At 51.7% G+C, this 17,287-nt stretch overlaps 1 protein-coding gene across 10 annotated transcripts in view; it reads right to left on the bottom strand.

Moving 5' to 3' along the window:
• Nucleotides 1–17,287, bottom strand: part of SFMBT2 (Scm like with four mbt domains 2) — a 220,517-nt gene that overhangs the window by 23,997 nt on the left and 179,233 nt on the right. For all 10 annotated transcript variants that reach the window (XM_027073367.2, XM_027073370.2, XM_027073371.2 and 7 more), the window contains 3 exons: nucleotides 16,773–16,843; nucleotides 13,939–14,078; nucleotides 1,849–1,958 (listed from right to left, as the gene is read on the bottom strand). In XM_027073367.2, the coding sequence (XP_026929168.2) occupies nucleotides 1,849–1,958; nucleotides 13,939–14,078; nucleotides 16,773–16,843 (321 nt within the window). The remainder of the gene's footprint in view (nucleotides 1–1,848; nucleotides 1,959–13,938; nucleotides 14,079–16,772; nucleotides 16,844–17,287) is intronic.

Here is a 17,287-nt window from a genome sequence, read left to right on the forward strand (position 1 = left end):
TTTATTCGTGACAGAACGCAAAACGGGAAGACGCCAGCGCCCTCTCCTATCATTTGTACCGAAGGAAACAGCAAAGTTGTCAAGATCTGAAAAGTTGTCGTTTTACGTCAGAAGCATCCGAAGCAACACGGAGCGTCATGACGGAACGCTCCCCCGCACCCCCCTCCGCCCCCCTGTAAATCTGTCCTCATTAGCAGCTGCTCTGAGAGGCTGCCGTGATCCCGCATGCCTGGAACCCGGCACAGACACTTTCTCATTGTAAGTTGCTATGTAAGATCCGGCTAAGGAAGTCACTGTCGTATCTGATAGAACAGGAACACGCTGCCTTTCCAATCCAGCTGGGCTGACTGTTTTGATTGTATCAGGGCTAGACTTAATAAAAGCTCTGAAAACCGGCGAAAACACCGCAAAATTAACGCCCCTGTCATTTTGGTACCTGGGGCAAGTTTCTGGCTTATTTAGGGACAGGGGAGATTTTAATAGGATTTAAGATTTTTGTATTTTTCCTATTTTCTTATCCATCAGGTATATCTGGGATGCACTGAATTTTACAGAAGAGTGTCTCAGGATAAACACTCGTTCGGGTTTTTGGCCACCATGTTCCTATGAATTAGCCTTACAAGAAAATGTTCTACCTTAGATGGTGTCTCCCTTAGATAAAGCAGAAAGCTATGGAATGTTACACTGGAAAAAAACTTGATTTTCTTCTGCACTACAGGGGAAGTTCATTTAAATATTTCTCGGGAAGGACGAAATATGTGCCTCTTCGTATAAATAAACGTTCTCCCTGTTAACACGTACTTCCTCTAACTTCTGTGAGTTGGCAGAACATCATCAGATCCCAGACGACTTGCGCTGAATCTGAAATTGCAGACGTGCTCAGCGCGCCTGGGGGGGCTCAGTCGGTTGAGAGTCAGACTCTTGACTTCGGCTCAGGTCATGATCTCCCAGTTCGGGAGTTCAAGCCCCACGTCGGGCTCTGTGCTGGCAGCACAGAGCCTGCTTGGGATTCTCTCTCTCTGCTCCTCCCCTGCTTGCACTGTCTGTGTCTCTCTCAAATAAATAAGTAAAACTTAAAAAAGTATCATTTCCCAAATGTCGCACATCTAAACGCTATTTTATTTAGGACACCGTTAGACAAGAAGTCGATCAGGAAGATCTACTCTACTGCAAAGCTAAATGAATATGAAGGGCCAAAAGTCAAAACAATTATTAAACAAAATTATCTTGACAAACGGATCTTCTTCCGTCTGCCTCCTGAACGGACAACCGTGTTCAACCGCATCTATCCCGTGGGTGCCATCAGTTTCAGAGTTCGAGAAACCTAAAGCAAAGCCAAAATATCACCTTTCCCATTAGTCTATCTGCAAATAAAGGAAGTGCCCAACCACATGTCAACCCCCAGGCCACTGGCCAAAACCAATGGTTATCTTTTAACGCGACCAGCAACCAGGGCAAAGAGCACGTGTGTCTGGCATTAACTCCCCACGGCATCAAACAGGAAGCGCTGTGAGTGAATCATGTATGATAATGGCAAGGGACATCCTCTCTTTTACAGTTCTTCCCCTTCTGATCAAATCAACTACTGGCCTTAAAACATAGTGAGTTCTGATTCGGAATGCTTAACACGATAAAGTATTAGCTAAACAAATCTCTCCTTTGTTTCTGGAGTCCCCAGGCTTAAGGCGGCTCTGGGCCACAAAAACGCCAATAAGTCTACGTAGAGGATGACAGCCTTCCATTCGTTCCCATTTCTTTGGGCCGGGTCACAAGGAACAGGGGCAACGCTTCCAAGCGGCAGGCTAACCATCGCCAAGAGCACGGTTTTGCAGAACGGAAAACACATACTTTGCCTTCAGTGTCTCCTCCTGGAAATTCCAGTGTGGATCTTCCACCAGCTGTAGTTCTCGCAATACCCTTCCGGGCTTGTAAGCTGCATTGATTATCATGCTGAGAACCTGTCGGGGAAAAAAACAAAAGAAAAAACAGAACCGCAATGAACTTCAGTGACATCGCTGCTGAAACAAGAGCACCGCGAAGACCGCCCACCCGAGGAGGAGATGCGGCTGCTGACACGTCCGTTCAGTTGGGTGGAACGTTCTCCGTGGGCTGACACGGATTCGGCTCCGCACCAAGGGGATGAAAAGGGTGGTGAAATCCCGTCGCTCGGGCGGGCGTGTGAACTGCCTGCCGGAGAGGACGGTAGACTGTCCTTAGCATTTCTGGCTGTAGAAACACAGCTCTATTCCCTCCAAAGAGCCGCCAGTTAGCATCAACGGGATTACCCTTCAGTAAGATCAGCTACCGAGAACTTCATTTGATTTTTGAAAATAAGTTTCAAAGGGAACCAATAAGAGAGAGGCAGCCGATTGGCGCCAACAACCCTGAACAGACTGCAGGGTTGAAGTCTGAAACTCACCTGGTGCTGGCATTTGAAACTCACCTGGTGCCGGCGATTTATGGACATTTCATACGAGGACGACGCTCTCAGAGACGCGAGCGTTTCAAAAGACAGTCTGGGGTATCTAGTACCATCCGATGGCATATTTCCTCAAACCTCCCCCTTATTCCCAATTCCCAAGTCCACGAAAATACACATGTGGTCGCTGCCTCCCGTGGCACCTCTGAAAGACCGGACGCCGCCCTCTGCGAGCCCCAGCTCTGGGAAGGTAACGTGCTCCTGTTTAACCTTGAGTGCCAAGAGCAAGGAATTCAGCTCCCTTGGGGGCATTCCCCTCTCCATAAGCAGATCCTGGTTAACCATGAACGTTTTATGAGTTCCGGCACGTTCAACGGCAGCTGTCACTTGGTCAGGATGCTTACCGGATGTGAAGGTGCAGCACGGCCTATAAGGGACCACGAGACCCACGGGGTTTAGTTCCACAACATGCATCTGGGTGACGACCTGCCGGGTGCCAGCCCCAGGAGCACAGGTAGGTACGGGACGGTCCCGTCTCTCCCCGCCCCCCTTCCAGGGAAGGAACAAGGCAGGCACTGGGCTCACATTGGACGTAGCAGAGCGAAACACCTCTGAGAGGGGGAGGAAAACACCTTGCTGAGATGAAACTCTGGCACCATTGCCAAAGTGCCCAGAGTTTACAGAGGACACAGCACAGTACGCATGAGAGGATGGAGACAAAGGTATGTCGCTGGGCTTTGCATGGTCATGGCGTTCGCGTATGTGACGTGTTCCCGAACACAACTGGCATGGCGGGCACCCTGATTTCATTCTGGGAAACAACGATGCTCTCTCATATGGTAACAGAAGAATCGATCTTCAAAATGTGCATTTTTTAAAGTTTATTTTGAGAGAGAGAGAGAGAGAGAGTGCAAGCAGGCAAGAAGCAGAGAGAGAGGGGGACAGAGGATCAGATGCGGGTTCTGTGCTGGCAGCACAGAGCCTGATGCGGGGCTCGAACTCATGAACCGTGAGATCACGATCTGAGCTGAAGTCGGACGCTTCACCGACTGAGCCACCCAGGTGTCCCTCAAGATATTTTATACCATGCAGTCCGCGTGGCAAGCGTTTTTTCTTAGCCGGGTTCATGCTCTACTCCGAGGGCCCCCTAAGTCCCCGTCAAGAGCACCTGGTTCAGCCAAGGCACTAAAGGGCCAGGACGAGGCCGAGCAGCTTTGGTGTGCTTATGTTTTCGGTATTAGAATAACCGCCTGATTTTACTGTTTGCTGTCAGTACAATTTACAGAGATCGAGTTTAAAAAATAAATCCAATTAGAACTGACTGAAATAATGCACGGAGTATTTATCAACAGACAATAAAATTTAAACCGATTCTTTCCGTTGTGTTTGGTGAGGAAGGCCCAGAGCTACATGTTATTGGCTGCAGAGTGAAATGCATTTTGAGACAGTGAAAAGAAAATGCCTTCCAGAATTCAATTCAGCCTGGGAACGGGCAGCCATTAAATTGTCAAAAGCGTCCAATATTGAATAATTTTCCCACGGCATCTCCAATGCCGCATCATGCACTGCCACATTCAACAGGCTCTCCATAAAACTTTGGGACTGTGAGCGGAATAATTCTGGTGCACATGACATCTTAGGGCATCACAGTTACCTCCAAGAAAATAACCGAGTTGGCGGCTGGTAACACCACGCAGAGTCAGACTGAATTACTGTTCCTTGCAAAACATCGGAACTCAGTGTGCTGTATTATGCCCTTGATCAGGAAGGGTCGTGTGCAAGCTGCCCCCAATTAACTAAGAGGATGTGAGGTGTGAAGTTAATAAACAGTATGCCCAATAAACAGGCAGAAGGGAGTCTGAGTAACTCCAGGAACGCCTCCCGGGATCTCTTGCAGTTCATGAAGTGTCTGTGCAGAAGCTACTTTACACGTAAGTCTCAGTCGATGTGCGATCAAATCCCAGCTCCGTCCCGTAGAAGCCATGAGTCCTTTACGCTCACTACTCCTTTTGCTGTTAGTTACAAAAATTTGAACGACAGAAGTAATAACCAGACATATTCTACCAAGTGGAGAACTCTGTTGCTTTGGCCGAAACCGACCTCTCACTTTATACGGATCCTCTATGGAAGGCTGGCCCCTCCTGGCTGCCCACCACCCTGGAGGGGAGGTGCCCCCTTCGTCCCAGCAGCAAGGCCAGGGAGCCTCCGTGCTCTACTGGTGGGCAGTCTCTCCCCCAACTCAACCCCCCAACAATGAACCCCAGGCTTGGTCGCTTCAACTTGACAAAAGACCACTCCCCAAAAGAGGCTATAATTTTCCAGAATTTCCTACCTCCCCCTGGAAGACCGAAAGGAGAATCCCACCATACCCTGAATCTTCGTTCACCTCCGTCACCAGAAACTCAACACTTCCAGAACATTCCTTGCCCCTGGAATCCAATTCCCAAATGGCTCTGCATTTTCCCCTTGTCTGATCCAATCTCAAGTTCCTCCGTGCACCCTGAACCCACCCTTTCTGCCCTCTGGGTTCATGGTCCACCATCAGCAACGTATCCTACAGCCCACAACACTTTCTAGAATATTCTTGTTCACCGTGTGGTGCTCTGGACTGAATTGTGTCCCTCACCCTCACCCCCATTTATGTGTTGAAACGCTAACCTCCATGGGATGGCTTTAGGGATGGAGCCTTTGGGAGGAGAGTAAGGTGTTCCATGAGGCCATGCGATGTGGGCCCTCATGATGGAGTGTACCCTTGTGAGAGCTCTTGCTCACTCTCCCTCTCTCCCCCTCCGTGTGAGGACACAGCGAGGAGGCAGCCATGGGCAAAGCAGACAGAGAGTCCCCGTGAGCACCCACCTCTGCAGGCACCTGGTCCCAGCCTCCAGACCCACGAGGCACACACGTCCTCGGTCTGAGCAGAACCCGGTCGGCAGGCCCATCCTGTAAGACAACAACTCTCTCTTCATCTTTCATCCACCTGCAGCCGCCTCGTTCGTTCTCTGTTCTCTTGTTATGGTGGAAGCCTCCGGAGCTGTCTGCACTTGCTGGCTCCCTTGTCCCCTGCAGGGCTCTCTGGGGCCCACCCAGGGGCCCTTCCAAGCCCACAACTTGCCCGCATCGCCAAAGAACGGCAATCCTTGGTTGTCTTCTTGGCCCACCCTGTCTGTGGCTCCACACAGCAGGGACGCTTTCTCCTCTACCTCCAAGACTCCAGCCTGTCCAGGCCCTCGTGCATCCCAGCTCACTTTTCCTGGGTCCTCCTGTGCGTCTCCCGCAAACGACGGTGAGGCTCGGCGCTCAAGTTCTCAGACTGGCTACGTTCACTCCACTGCGCACCTGGCTTTAAACGCTCTCCGCGAATCAGCAAACTCGCGGTTCCCAAATTTGTATTTCCACCCTAGAACTTTCCCCAACTCCAGACACATATAACCGTCTCCACTTGGATGTTTCACGGGCATTGTGTTCGAATCAGACAGATTTCATCTGCCCTATAGCTTTTTCTTCTCGGCAACTTTCCTCTTCTGACGGCGACTTTCCAGGCCTCCGTGAGCTCTGCTATTCTCACAGTCCACAAATGTTCACCAAGAAACCCTCCCTGTATCCAGAGTGCGTGGCTTATTGGCTTACTGTCCACCCCACTAGATCATGAGCACCAAGAAATCAGCAGCTTCATTTTGTCTGCTGCTGTATCCATAACAGCTACAATTACACCCGGCAATAGCAGGGGTTCAATCAATCATTTTTGGCGTTTGTTCAATGAATTTCAACTTGAGCACTGAAATTAGTTAAAATTCTTCCGTACATCTAGAAATTAAGGACTAATTCACGGCAAGAATTTACTTGGGGCCGTAAAATACATAAAATATATGTGGATGGAGGCTTAGGAAGTAACATTTGCTGCTGAGGTCCTTTCCTAGAAACTCCTGTCCTACAGTGTGATAAGAGAGTTCCAGAGAGGTATCTTACCTTCTTTACAGGCAAGTGATACTGAACAACAAAAAGTGCCACACTTCTCCTCTGCCAACCTTCCCAGACGTTGCCCGGCAATCTGCTAAGTCTTGCTTCACAGGTTATGATCGTGTTACGGCCCACAAGCCTGGTGCATTGTTCTTTATGGGCTGGTGTTCAGCATAAGCATAAAACAACAGCAACGAGGGGGGCCTGGGTGGCTCAGTCGGTTAAGCGGCCGACTTCGGCTCAGGGCACGATCTCGCGGTCTGTGAGTTCGAGCCCCGCGTCGGGCTCTGGGCTGACGGCTCAGAGCCTGGAGCCTGTTTCAGATTCTGTGTCTCCCTCTCTCTGACCCTCCCCCGTTCATGCTCTGTCTCTCCCTGTCTCAAAAATAAATAAACGTTAAAAAAAAATTTAAAAAAAAAAACAATAGCAACGAAACACCAGAGAGTATCGCCAAGAGGCCAGTCCCCATCTTAGACTTTGTTGACTGACTTGACTAGATGTCACCCAGGCAAGATGCCCATCCCCCCCACACACACACACCATCTTCTCAACTCAATTATACCGAAAAACACACGGCTGCTGTGGAGAAGTTACCTTCGTGCACCGTATGGCATCATTATGTCAACAGTTAAGACTGCTTTGGATTTCTTATTTTCTGGGTTCCTACATGAAGGCTTTAGAGTTTGTAAGTAGAAGTCTGTCGTGACAGGTAGCCAAGAAAAAATGCCCAAAGATCTATAACGATGGGCAAATTCAAAGAAGTCATCACAGAGCCCCCCGAATGTGGAAAATAAACACTGTAATCAAAACCCAGAGGCTGAAGGAAATAGCCTAACGGGTCGACCATGTGGCGGAAATATGAACTGCAAGCAACAAGTGAAGCCAAATTCCAAACTGCCAGGCCCCACTGGAAACTTCGGAGTTCGTTTGCAAAGGGGGTATGGGGGGGGGGCGGGGTAGGGGCGCTCACGTTGCTATTTGCAGGCCAGCCTCTCTGGCAGGGCCGCGGAGGACGGGCCGGTGCAGTGTGGGGACTGAAGAACTATAGGATTCTTCGGGATCCTCTTGCTCGAACCCATTCCGCATGCCGGGGAAGCAGAGTGCAGGCAGCGCGCGGCCCAGATCCCTCAGGCACGGCGTGTCTCCAAACACGCCTTCTGCTTTAGACGCAACGTTCGGTGTTTCTTTTCTTTTAAGGCTTATTGATTTATTTTGAGAGAGAGAGAGAGAGAGAGAGAGAGAGAACACGGGCAGGGGAGGGGCAGAGAGAGAGGGATTTGACTTGACCTGACTGGCTTACATTTGGTGCACTTCTAGGAAGTCTCAGAGTCAGAGACGGCTGTTAGGAAGACAGCCATTCCTGACAGCCAGGGAGAAGGCGTTTGGGATGTCAGGTCCTGAGCCAGACCACAGGAAGCACAGTGAAAGCGAGACCAGGAGGGACACCCAGGGGGACTCAGAAAAGGGGTCTCTTCCTGTCCTCTTACCGCCCAAGCAACACACAGCACTGCTTCGAGATTTAAACACCGCACACCCACTACTCCTACTGCCCTAGAGAACACAGAGCCGGGGTGTGATTCTACCGGCACCAGGCACAGACTTCTGCAGCATGTCTGCCCCTGGGTAGGTCTGTTAGGGTGAGACAGGCCGAGGGGGGTGAGGGGAAGACAAGGCCCCTCCTCCGTCTTCAGGGAGGCTGTCGCCTCACTAAGAAAGGGGCCACGTCTCTTGCTCATCACGACCCCCAGCTCCAAGGACAGTGCCCACCTGGCACACGGGGATGACTCCCGAGTTCTCGGGGCCGGAAGGAATGAACGAGGATGACTCCCAGTGCTGGAAGGGTTATCTGGTGTAGCACATGCTCGGTAAATATCTGGTGCGTGTTGCACAGACGAACACCCCTGTCCCCGAGAGACCCCGGAAGGGCTGAGGGTAGGTGAAAAGAAATACACACGGACCACGGTGACACCCTGCCATCTCCCGGTCGCTCCCTTCCGCACGTTCTGAAGCCAGCGAGCAAGGCCACAGAAGCAGACGGAAGGGAAGAGAAATCTCATTCAGTGCAGGTGGATGCCGCAATCTCCTCTGTGACTCTTCTGCAGCCCGGTGGCCGGCCAGCGAGCGGCCCCAGACTCCGGCACCACCGGGCCAGCACTCACGGCCCGCAATCATTTCCACGGTCACTTTCTGCAGCGTTACACTTGTCACAACCTAGTCTCTTAAAAATCCAGGAAGGCTTGACTGATCGTGCCTACACCTTTGCATCCCCTGACCGGCTGTCATGAAGAGCACCAAAGTGACTGTTTTAGATAGACAGTAGACAAACAGACTAGAAAATGATAAACAGGGGCGCCTGGGTGGCTCAGTGGGTTAAGCGTCCAACTTCGGCTCGGGTCATGATCTCACGGCTTATGAGTTCGAGCCCCGCGTCGGGCTCTGCGCTGACAGCTCAGAGCCTGGAGCCTCTTCAGATTCTGTGTCTCTCTCTCTCTCTCTGCCCCTCCCCTGCTCACATTCTGTCTCTCTCTGTCTCTCAAAAATAAATAAAAACATTAAACAATTAAAAAAGAAAAGAAAATGATAAATAGATGATAGATGACACTGATGGATGGATAGATGAAAATGATGGACAGGTGGGTGAATGGATGGATAGGTACATGATAGAGATGATGATGGACAGATACAGGATAGAAAGATGGATGGATGGGTGGGTGGATGGGTGGATAGACGGGTGGGTGGTTGGATGGTTGGATGGGTGGGTGGATGGGTGGATAGATGGGTGGGTGGTTGGATGGCTGGATGGGTGGGTGGATGGGTGGGTGGACGGACAGACAGGTAGGCGGGTGGGGTGTCTGTGTGCACACATGTGCGTCTCTACCCCACTCATCAGGAACACCTTCTCTGCCTTGGTAGAGCTCAGTCTTACGTATTTTATCTTACAAGCGTACCCCACTGCATTCTGCCTGATCTCGATGTCAGATCCAGGTCGGGACGAGCACACAGCTTGCAAGGAAAGAAAAAGCCACGGAAGCTTATCACTTTGGAAAGTCTCCTTAGTGTCCAGCATTCTGGATGCTTTCTCCTCAGCCTTGTATTAAGCATGAGGAAGAAGAAAAAAGGGAAGAGAGAGTCAAGGGCCACATCTGTACCTTTTCATAGGAAGCGCACTGATAAATGTTCATTGCTCTTTTTTTTTAATGTTTATTTTTGAGAGAGAGACAGAGAGAGAGAGAGACAGAGAGAGAGAGAGAGCATGAGCGGGGGAGGAGCAGAGAGAGAGGGAGACACAGAATCCGAAGCAGCTCCTAGGGTCTAAGCTGTCAGCACAGAGCTGACGTGGGGCTCAGACCCACAAACCGTGAGATCATGACCTGAGCCCAAGTCAGACACTTAACTGAGTCCCCCAAGCGTCCCTACATGTTCACTAAAGGACTGAACGCACGCACACTGCCAAAATGCAGCATGTGAAGTGTTTTTACGTTGCTGAGCCAACACACATCCCAAAGTTATGTGGAAAACATAAAAAGAGATTCCTAGAGATTCCCCACTGGATGGACGTTTCTATACTTTATTGCTAAAAACAGAGGTTACGTGTGGGCAAATGATTTAAGCCAAATAACGTTTCAGAAAACCACACGTGCTTCCGAAATGTCTGTAAGCCACCCTGGGATGGCACCTCTATACCCGTGCATGTGACAGTCACCAAAAAAGCAAGAGAATCTAACTTGTGAGCTGGTGTTCTCAGAGTCACTTCTGCCGGCAGGGCCTGGTCGGTGTCGTCCCGTGTCATCACTTGTCCGTTTCAGAAGCCGTGCTTGTCATCGCTGGACACACGGACACGAGTAAATGCACCAGGTGGCCCTCTCTCCTCCTCCTCGTGTGCTTGTGCGGGCTCTCCTTCACACACGGACACAAGCACACAGCACCCCCCTTACTACACTGCCCTGCACAGGCCTGGCCACTCAGGAAGGAGATTGCACTTAAAGAAGGAGTAAGCAGAACTTTCCCCAGCACCTTTGCAGCATGCTCGGAGGAGGGGGAGCATGGTGACGCACAACCTCGTAAACCGACCGAGGGCACACAGACCTGCAGCGGACGGGTCTTGGGGACACCTTGGGGTACTTCGGCAGGCGTGGGGGAGGAAGCATCCGGGACAGGAAAGGACGACCCTGGGTGACAACGAGCACACTGAGCATGAAGGTTTGATTTATGACAAACACAGCCCCCCGGGGGGGCTCGTACTTATAGGTCCCACCCCCACGGGTCTGGGCCCAGGGCTCCCACAAGATGGCCCAGGCTGAGGGGCCATCCACAGGCTCGACCCATTCCCTCCCTGCAAGAGCTGCTCTCCTGGGTCCCTCGTGGGGAGGACGGACCTGGCTGGGCCGCTCACCGGCTGTGGCTCCAGCTTCTCGGAGGTCAGCTACCCACTCTGCTGCCGCCTTTCTAGAATCGAGGCCGGGGTCTGCTCTGAGTCCTCAAAGCCTCACTCGAGTCTGATGTGCGGGAGGCTCCCTGCCCAGGAGGTGAGCAGACAGGCGCCGACCCTCTCCCCTCTGGTGGTCCGTGCTCCGGGAGCTGCCTCGTGCCACGTCCACGGCCGCTCCGTCCACACCCGCACGCGTCTGCTCTCTCTGAGCAGCGTGGACGAGGAGAACGGCCACGGCCCGGCCATTTCCCAAAGACGAAAACGCCTGCGACCGCTCACACCGCCGATGGCCCGAAAAGCAAACGCGCTCCGTCTCTGCTCCAGCGACCTCATTCTCTTTAAGTAAAACGGAATCTGAAACCACGGAGGTTCTGGTGCTAGAAGGAAGCGCATCAGCATGAATATTGGCTTGCTGGAACTTGACAATTTTTCTGGAGCTCACAGAACTGAAGAGCTGGCTTTTTCCCCTTCTTCTCCTCTTCCTGACTCATGCAGTTTCTGAACATCAGCGAACAACTGGTTCCGTCATCAGAAAACTGCTCGGCCCGGCTTTCACGTTTGGCTGCTGGCACCTGTCGCAGAACTGGTCAGGGGGAACCACCGTGGACTCCACAACCTCGTGCGGGACAGACGGCCAGCCCCCCGAGGAGGCCACCGCGTCTGCTAACGGAGCCGGCAGGCGAGCTGGGACCTCGTGTTCATCGCGGGAACGTTCCGTGACAAACGGTTTTGCCGGCAGCTTCAAAGGCTCCCGCCGGGTCTCTGTTACTTTTGCCGGCCTCCCTGTTCCTTTCTGATCCGTCCTGAAAATAACAGGCCCAGACACAGGCAGGCCCCACCGTACCAACACCCCGTCACGGGCTGGACGGCAGAGGGTCAATGCTCGGTCCAAGCGTGTGATTCGCATCGTGACACAGATCCTGACACGGAATCCCGCTTCGGTGTCTCCTTCGATCCAGTCCAGCATCTGCAGGGATCCGAGGTCAGTGCCACCTGACACACGGCTGACCGGCGGTCCTTCCGTTTATGCACCACCACGGCCTTTCAGGGGCGTCCCCTCCGCCTCAGCACCGTCTTTCTGTAGCGACAAACGTCTCATCTGTAAGACAGGCCCACCTGCCAGGCAGGCTGGACCCCACCTGCACCGGTCTCTCTCGGGACGCAGCGCCTGCCTGCTGGAGGGGGGCGGCTTCCCACGAAAGCGGGTCCAAACTGCTGAGGACAGCAGGGCCCACGGGGACTCGCGATACACGTCTGTGCCCAGTGTCCGTCCCTCGAGGTCCTTACACCTGTGCCGGAAGCCCGCTTTCCCAATCTTGCCTGCCTCCGTCCCAGGGCACCACCCCCAGCGCTTTTGGGTGCAGGATGCCCACTCCTCTGTCCCCACAGACTGCGGGGACATCTGTGTGACCTCCAAGCACCCGTCCCAGCCCCGTCACGGCACCCGAGACGCCCCCCCACTCCGCCGTCTTCACTCGCCCGCTTGTCTCTCCCACTTGACCGGAAGCACATTTAAGGACAGGAACCCCCTTCCGAACATTTTCTCTGTGACACGCTTCTGAATAAATGACCATGACAGCGGCCTGATCGGAGTTTCTTCACAGCGTTTCTGCTCAGCCACAACCTCCGTCTTCCCTCTACAATGGATTTCTGTTTTCTAAACGTATAAAGTCTCTCGCTGCTGGTTCCGCAGGCGGCCTGGAGAAGCAGACTCGCTCTGACTCCGCGAAAACTAGCTCGTTCTCTTGAAGTGGAAGGGCGTCCGAAACCACACGGAGGTTCTCACAGTGAGGAGGCCGGCTCTGGCACAGTGTCACCCAGGGGGATGGGGGGGGGTCCCTGTCCTCCAGAGTGGGAAGTCTACATCCCTCGGGACACCAGAGGTCTCCCTGTGCGGACCGCCGGCTACTCCGTCCCGCCTCACGCTTCAGGCCCGCCAGATTTCTCTCTTTCGTTTTCAAAATGGGACGTCCTCTTGTACACCTACGGGTTGTCCCCAGCCTGAGGGTCCACGCTGCCGCCACGCGGGACCACCTGTCTTTCCTGGACGCCGCCCCGAACATCCACCCGTGCATCCGAGGCTCTACTCACTCTGCCCAAGCCACATCAAGTGTCACTTGGCATTTCCTTGTCACTGCCTCCCCTGTGCTCCCGGAGCGCTCCGCTCCCGCCTTGACCGAGCACCCCGTTAACTGCACCTCTAGACTCACACCATCCCCCCGTCAGGGCCACGAAGCCCAAACAGGCCGAGGGCAGACAGTGCTGCTGTTTTCCCCAGGGCCTCGTGCGGTGCCTGGCTCCAAGAGGCTGCCTAACGCACTCGGATGGAAACACGTTCTTCGTGCCACAGTAGCAATAAAGAAGATGAGTGTGGGGTCCTCTTTCTTAAGACGAAGCACTGATATGCACGACAAAAGCAGAGACGGCGTTCCAAGAACGGCTCAGAAATGCTTCCAAAATTCCAACCCCTCTCCGCACCAGGTCCATGGTGAGGCCGTAAACACAGACCAGAGAGGAAACCCTCCATCGACGTAATTAGGACGCACCTCTTTGTCTGCAGGTGGATCCCCAGAGGCAGGAAGAGAGATGGGAAACAATACCGTCAAGATGATGCGTGGCCAGGGCTCCGCCCGGGACACAAACGTCACGCGAGTGCCTGGAGCCCATGGTGCACTCAGCAGGCACCTCTTACATGCAGGCGCCCCGCTAGGTACGGCCGAGGGAGGGGAGAGAGGTCACCACTCCCGGCTCGGCTGGGGAGTGTCCGTCCCCAAAGCACTTCCTTCTGTCCACCAAGGTTTACTCACCTCTCCAGAGAACCTCCGGTCTGCACTCCCAGGCCCTCCCCGCCCCCCAACACAGCCCATCTCCCCTGAGTTCCCGAAGCTCTTGATTCAAACCCACCGCAACGTTTCCCGGCACTCAGGGGAGGAAGGTCTATCCCTCCCTCGGCCTGTTGAGTCTTTGACTCACCCATCCTCCGTCCTCGTCTGACCAGCTTGGGCCCAAGGACTGCAGAGCCGGGGCTTGGAAAATGTCACCTCATGGGATTCACATTTCCGTTCTCTCCTTCGGAGAGTCCACCCACCTCGTGGAAATAAGCCAACTCTGACCACTGTCGAACATGCTTTACCTCTTTCAGAACCAGCACGCATTTGCCGGGTCCCACGGACTGAGGTAGCTCTGCGATTCTTCCTTTGTTCAGGTAAGGGCCCGAGAAACACCTGTGGTTGATAAAAAGCTGAGGACAGCAGTATTTCCCGTTAACAGTGCCTGCAGGGAAGAGAAACACAGCGGATGCCTTAGGATCCAACAAAAAACCGGCTTCCTCCACTTAGTTGTCAAAATTACCAGAGGCACGTGGTGTCTTGACATTGGAATGTTTTATGCCCACACCAGCTTGGAAGTTCTGGTTATTTTTTTTTCTACCACATACGTGAACTTTTCTGTGTATTATGCAGGGTTCGAGACACAGCAAAAGGTGCTACAGCCAACACAGTGACGACTAACGTATCACTAGGCAGCTAAGAAAAAAACAATACCGGCTACACAGCTAAGTTCCCCTGGGCTTTCCACCCCAGAACCGCCCCCCCCCCAACCTTGTGCTCCCCTTCCCCGAGTCTGGTGTTTGTCATTCCCATGCACGTCTATAAACTTTACCACACATACAGGTGTCTGTGTGTCAACACACAATGGATCGTATTTCGGATATTTTTAAAATGCAGCAAAATCTTGTTTGCAAACATAATTCGTTCTGGAAACATGCTTGTAATCCAAAGCACTTGTGTATCAAAACGAATTTCAAGAACCACTGGCTCAGTTGTGATCACGTGACGTGCGGCATCACATACGACTCGTACGGCAAGACATCACTCGTTTATCAAGTTAAAATTTATTAGAAATCTTGGCTCGTCTTGCCCGTCACTCGCAATCCAAGGTTTTACTGTATTCCCTAAGTGGTTTTCTGCAGCATTTGGTTTGTTTAATGTGAAGGTTCTAAGATCCATCCAAGTTGGTAAACGTTTATCCAGAAGGTTCATCCATTTTCCACTTCTGTGCGTGACTCCATTACATCAATACAGCACAAGCGAGTTTTCCATTCTCTTACTGATGGACGTTGAATCATTTCCACTCTCTCGGTATTACCGACAGGGCTTCAGTGAACACGGCTGTGAAAATCTTCTCCTGCTTATGGGCAAGAGAGTTTTCCAAGTACGTAACAAGGAGGGGAACAGTTCGGCCCTGGGGTCTGCAGTCTTCCGTTTTATTACACATGGTCAAATCGATCTCCACGCGGACTATCCCAACTTACACTCCTCTCAGCGCTGTGTAGGAGTTCCTGCTGTCCCACGTCCAAGCCCACACTAGGTATGGCTGCCTCAGTCCCACGTCCAAGCCGACGCTAGGTATGGCTGCCTCAGTCCCACGTCCAAGCCCACACTAGGTATGGCTGCCTCATTCTGCCACTCGGATGGATGTGAAATGTACCTCCCAGAGGATTAAATCTGCATTTCCTTCATTATGCTTTTGACTTAGCCAAGTTGTTGGTCTAGTTGTGTCTCCAAGGGCCACGGGGAAAAGTGGAATGACTACACAGTAAGGTATTACCCTACAGCCTCCTGATGTCTGGAAACACAGAAAGGGGGTTCGCTCTCAGCCAAGACGCGCCCTCCCCCACGCCGCTCCAAGCTAAACCATGCTAACAGTGGTATTTCTGCCTAACAATGGTTCTGAGTTTGGGATGGTAACTGAATGGTCCAGGAAGGTCTGTCCTAACAGGACTTCAACTAAGAACCAACAGGGAAAAAGCACGAAGTGTTATTTTTGTGAGTAAAAGACAAAAGGAGTAAAATAACAATTACAGACGCTGAAGGAAGAGCTGACATTTTAAAACCATTCTGAAGTTTGAATTCTATACAACAAAATTAGACCAAAGAAAATTATGCCCACAGCTGCACACACGTGGAAGTTTCTTGGTAGGATTACCCTACCCAGACCTCGAGAAAAAAAGTTTTAGTGAGTCTACTCGTAAAAATGCTCTCCTCACTACACTCTGGACGGATAGGGTTCCTCCACGGCGTATAGCTTTTAATCCTGGAAGAACTCAGAGTGGGTTTCGTTCTGGATACAAAACAGGATTCTTAATCAGATATATTATTCAATGTACAAACATGTCTATAATCAGCTTTGTTTGTCAAGGGGGAATTCCCATGTGTGTTTTCAAAGGTTATTTAGAAGATGTAGGACTTTACACGTTAAAAGACACGTACTATTCGTGCTCAGGTTTCAAACACAGAGGGTTTTAAGGAACAACTCAAGAGCCCACGGGACTTAAGTATTAACCGCTAGTAGAAAATGCAGGTGGGATGGCATAAAATGTCAAAAGCAGGAGTGCGTGCTGAGGATATTTTCAATGCTTTTTCTTTCCACGTGACCACTCACAGCATACAACCTTAACTGGCTCCTCATTTCCAAGTAGCACTTGGACTCTTCTCCTGTGGACCAGAAGAATTATCTAGAGCTACTGACCAAGGACAGAAGAGGCACAGAGAATTTGGTTTAGAAACTGTTTTTTAAAGGTGCGTCTGGGGGGCTCGGTCAGTTATGCACCCGACTTCGGCTCAGATCACGATCTCACAGTTTGTGAGTTCGAGCCCCGAGTCGGGCTCCGTGCTGACAGCTCAGAGCCTGGAACCTGCTTCAGATTCTGTGTCTCCGTCTCTCTCTCTGCCTCTCCCCCACTCACGCTGTGTGTGTGTGTGTCTCTCTCTCAAAAATAAACAAACATTAAAGAAAAATCAAAAAATAAAAGAAAAATGTTTTAAAGTAGCTGTATGTGAATAAGTAGCAATGGAGACAAGGAAAAAGAACCCAGAGTTGAGACATTCTTATATTGACCTGAGAATACGTGAAATGTCCCCCTCACAGACTGGGAAGGGTCAGACAACCGCAAAGGGGCTCACTTACCTGTGGTGTCCAAGGAAGAGAATAAACAAAGGTCATGAGGTATTTTCTCAACAGGCACTGTGGATGGCAATCTGCAGATCAAGAAAACGAAATGATCATGGGTCGCACCCTTTAGAAGACACTAGTCCATTCCAAAGTCCTTTCACAACTGAAAGGGGCTGTTCCAGAAACCCTAGGACACATGCATGTAGCGGCAACACCAATACCCACAGGGAAGATCATTTCACACAAGTAGCTCCCCAGTTCTTACCATAACCCTAAGAAGCCAGTGGAACATCTCCCCCTCGAGTGGACATCACTAGTCAGTGATGTCCTTCTAGGTCGTTCCAGGCTTTGCCTCTTGCTACAGAATTACAATAACATCCTTAATTATGTTCTTAGACCTGAAGAAGTATTAGCTTGCAGAGACTTGAATGCGAATCAGACTTGTCTTCAATGCCTAACTGGGAACTACCACTGTCTGGTGGCCTTTGATCTCTGGGCCGGTGTGGGTCACGGCTACACGAAAAGGATCT

Source organism: Acinonyx jubatus, chromosome B4 (genome assembly GCF_027475565.1).
Source record: "Acinonyx jubatus isolate Ajub_Pintada_27869175 chromosome B4, VMU_Ajub_asm_v1.0, whole genome shotgun sequence".
Lineage (NCBI taxonomy): Eukaryota > Metazoa > Chordata > Mammalia > Carnivora > Felidae > Acinonyx > Acinonyx jubatus.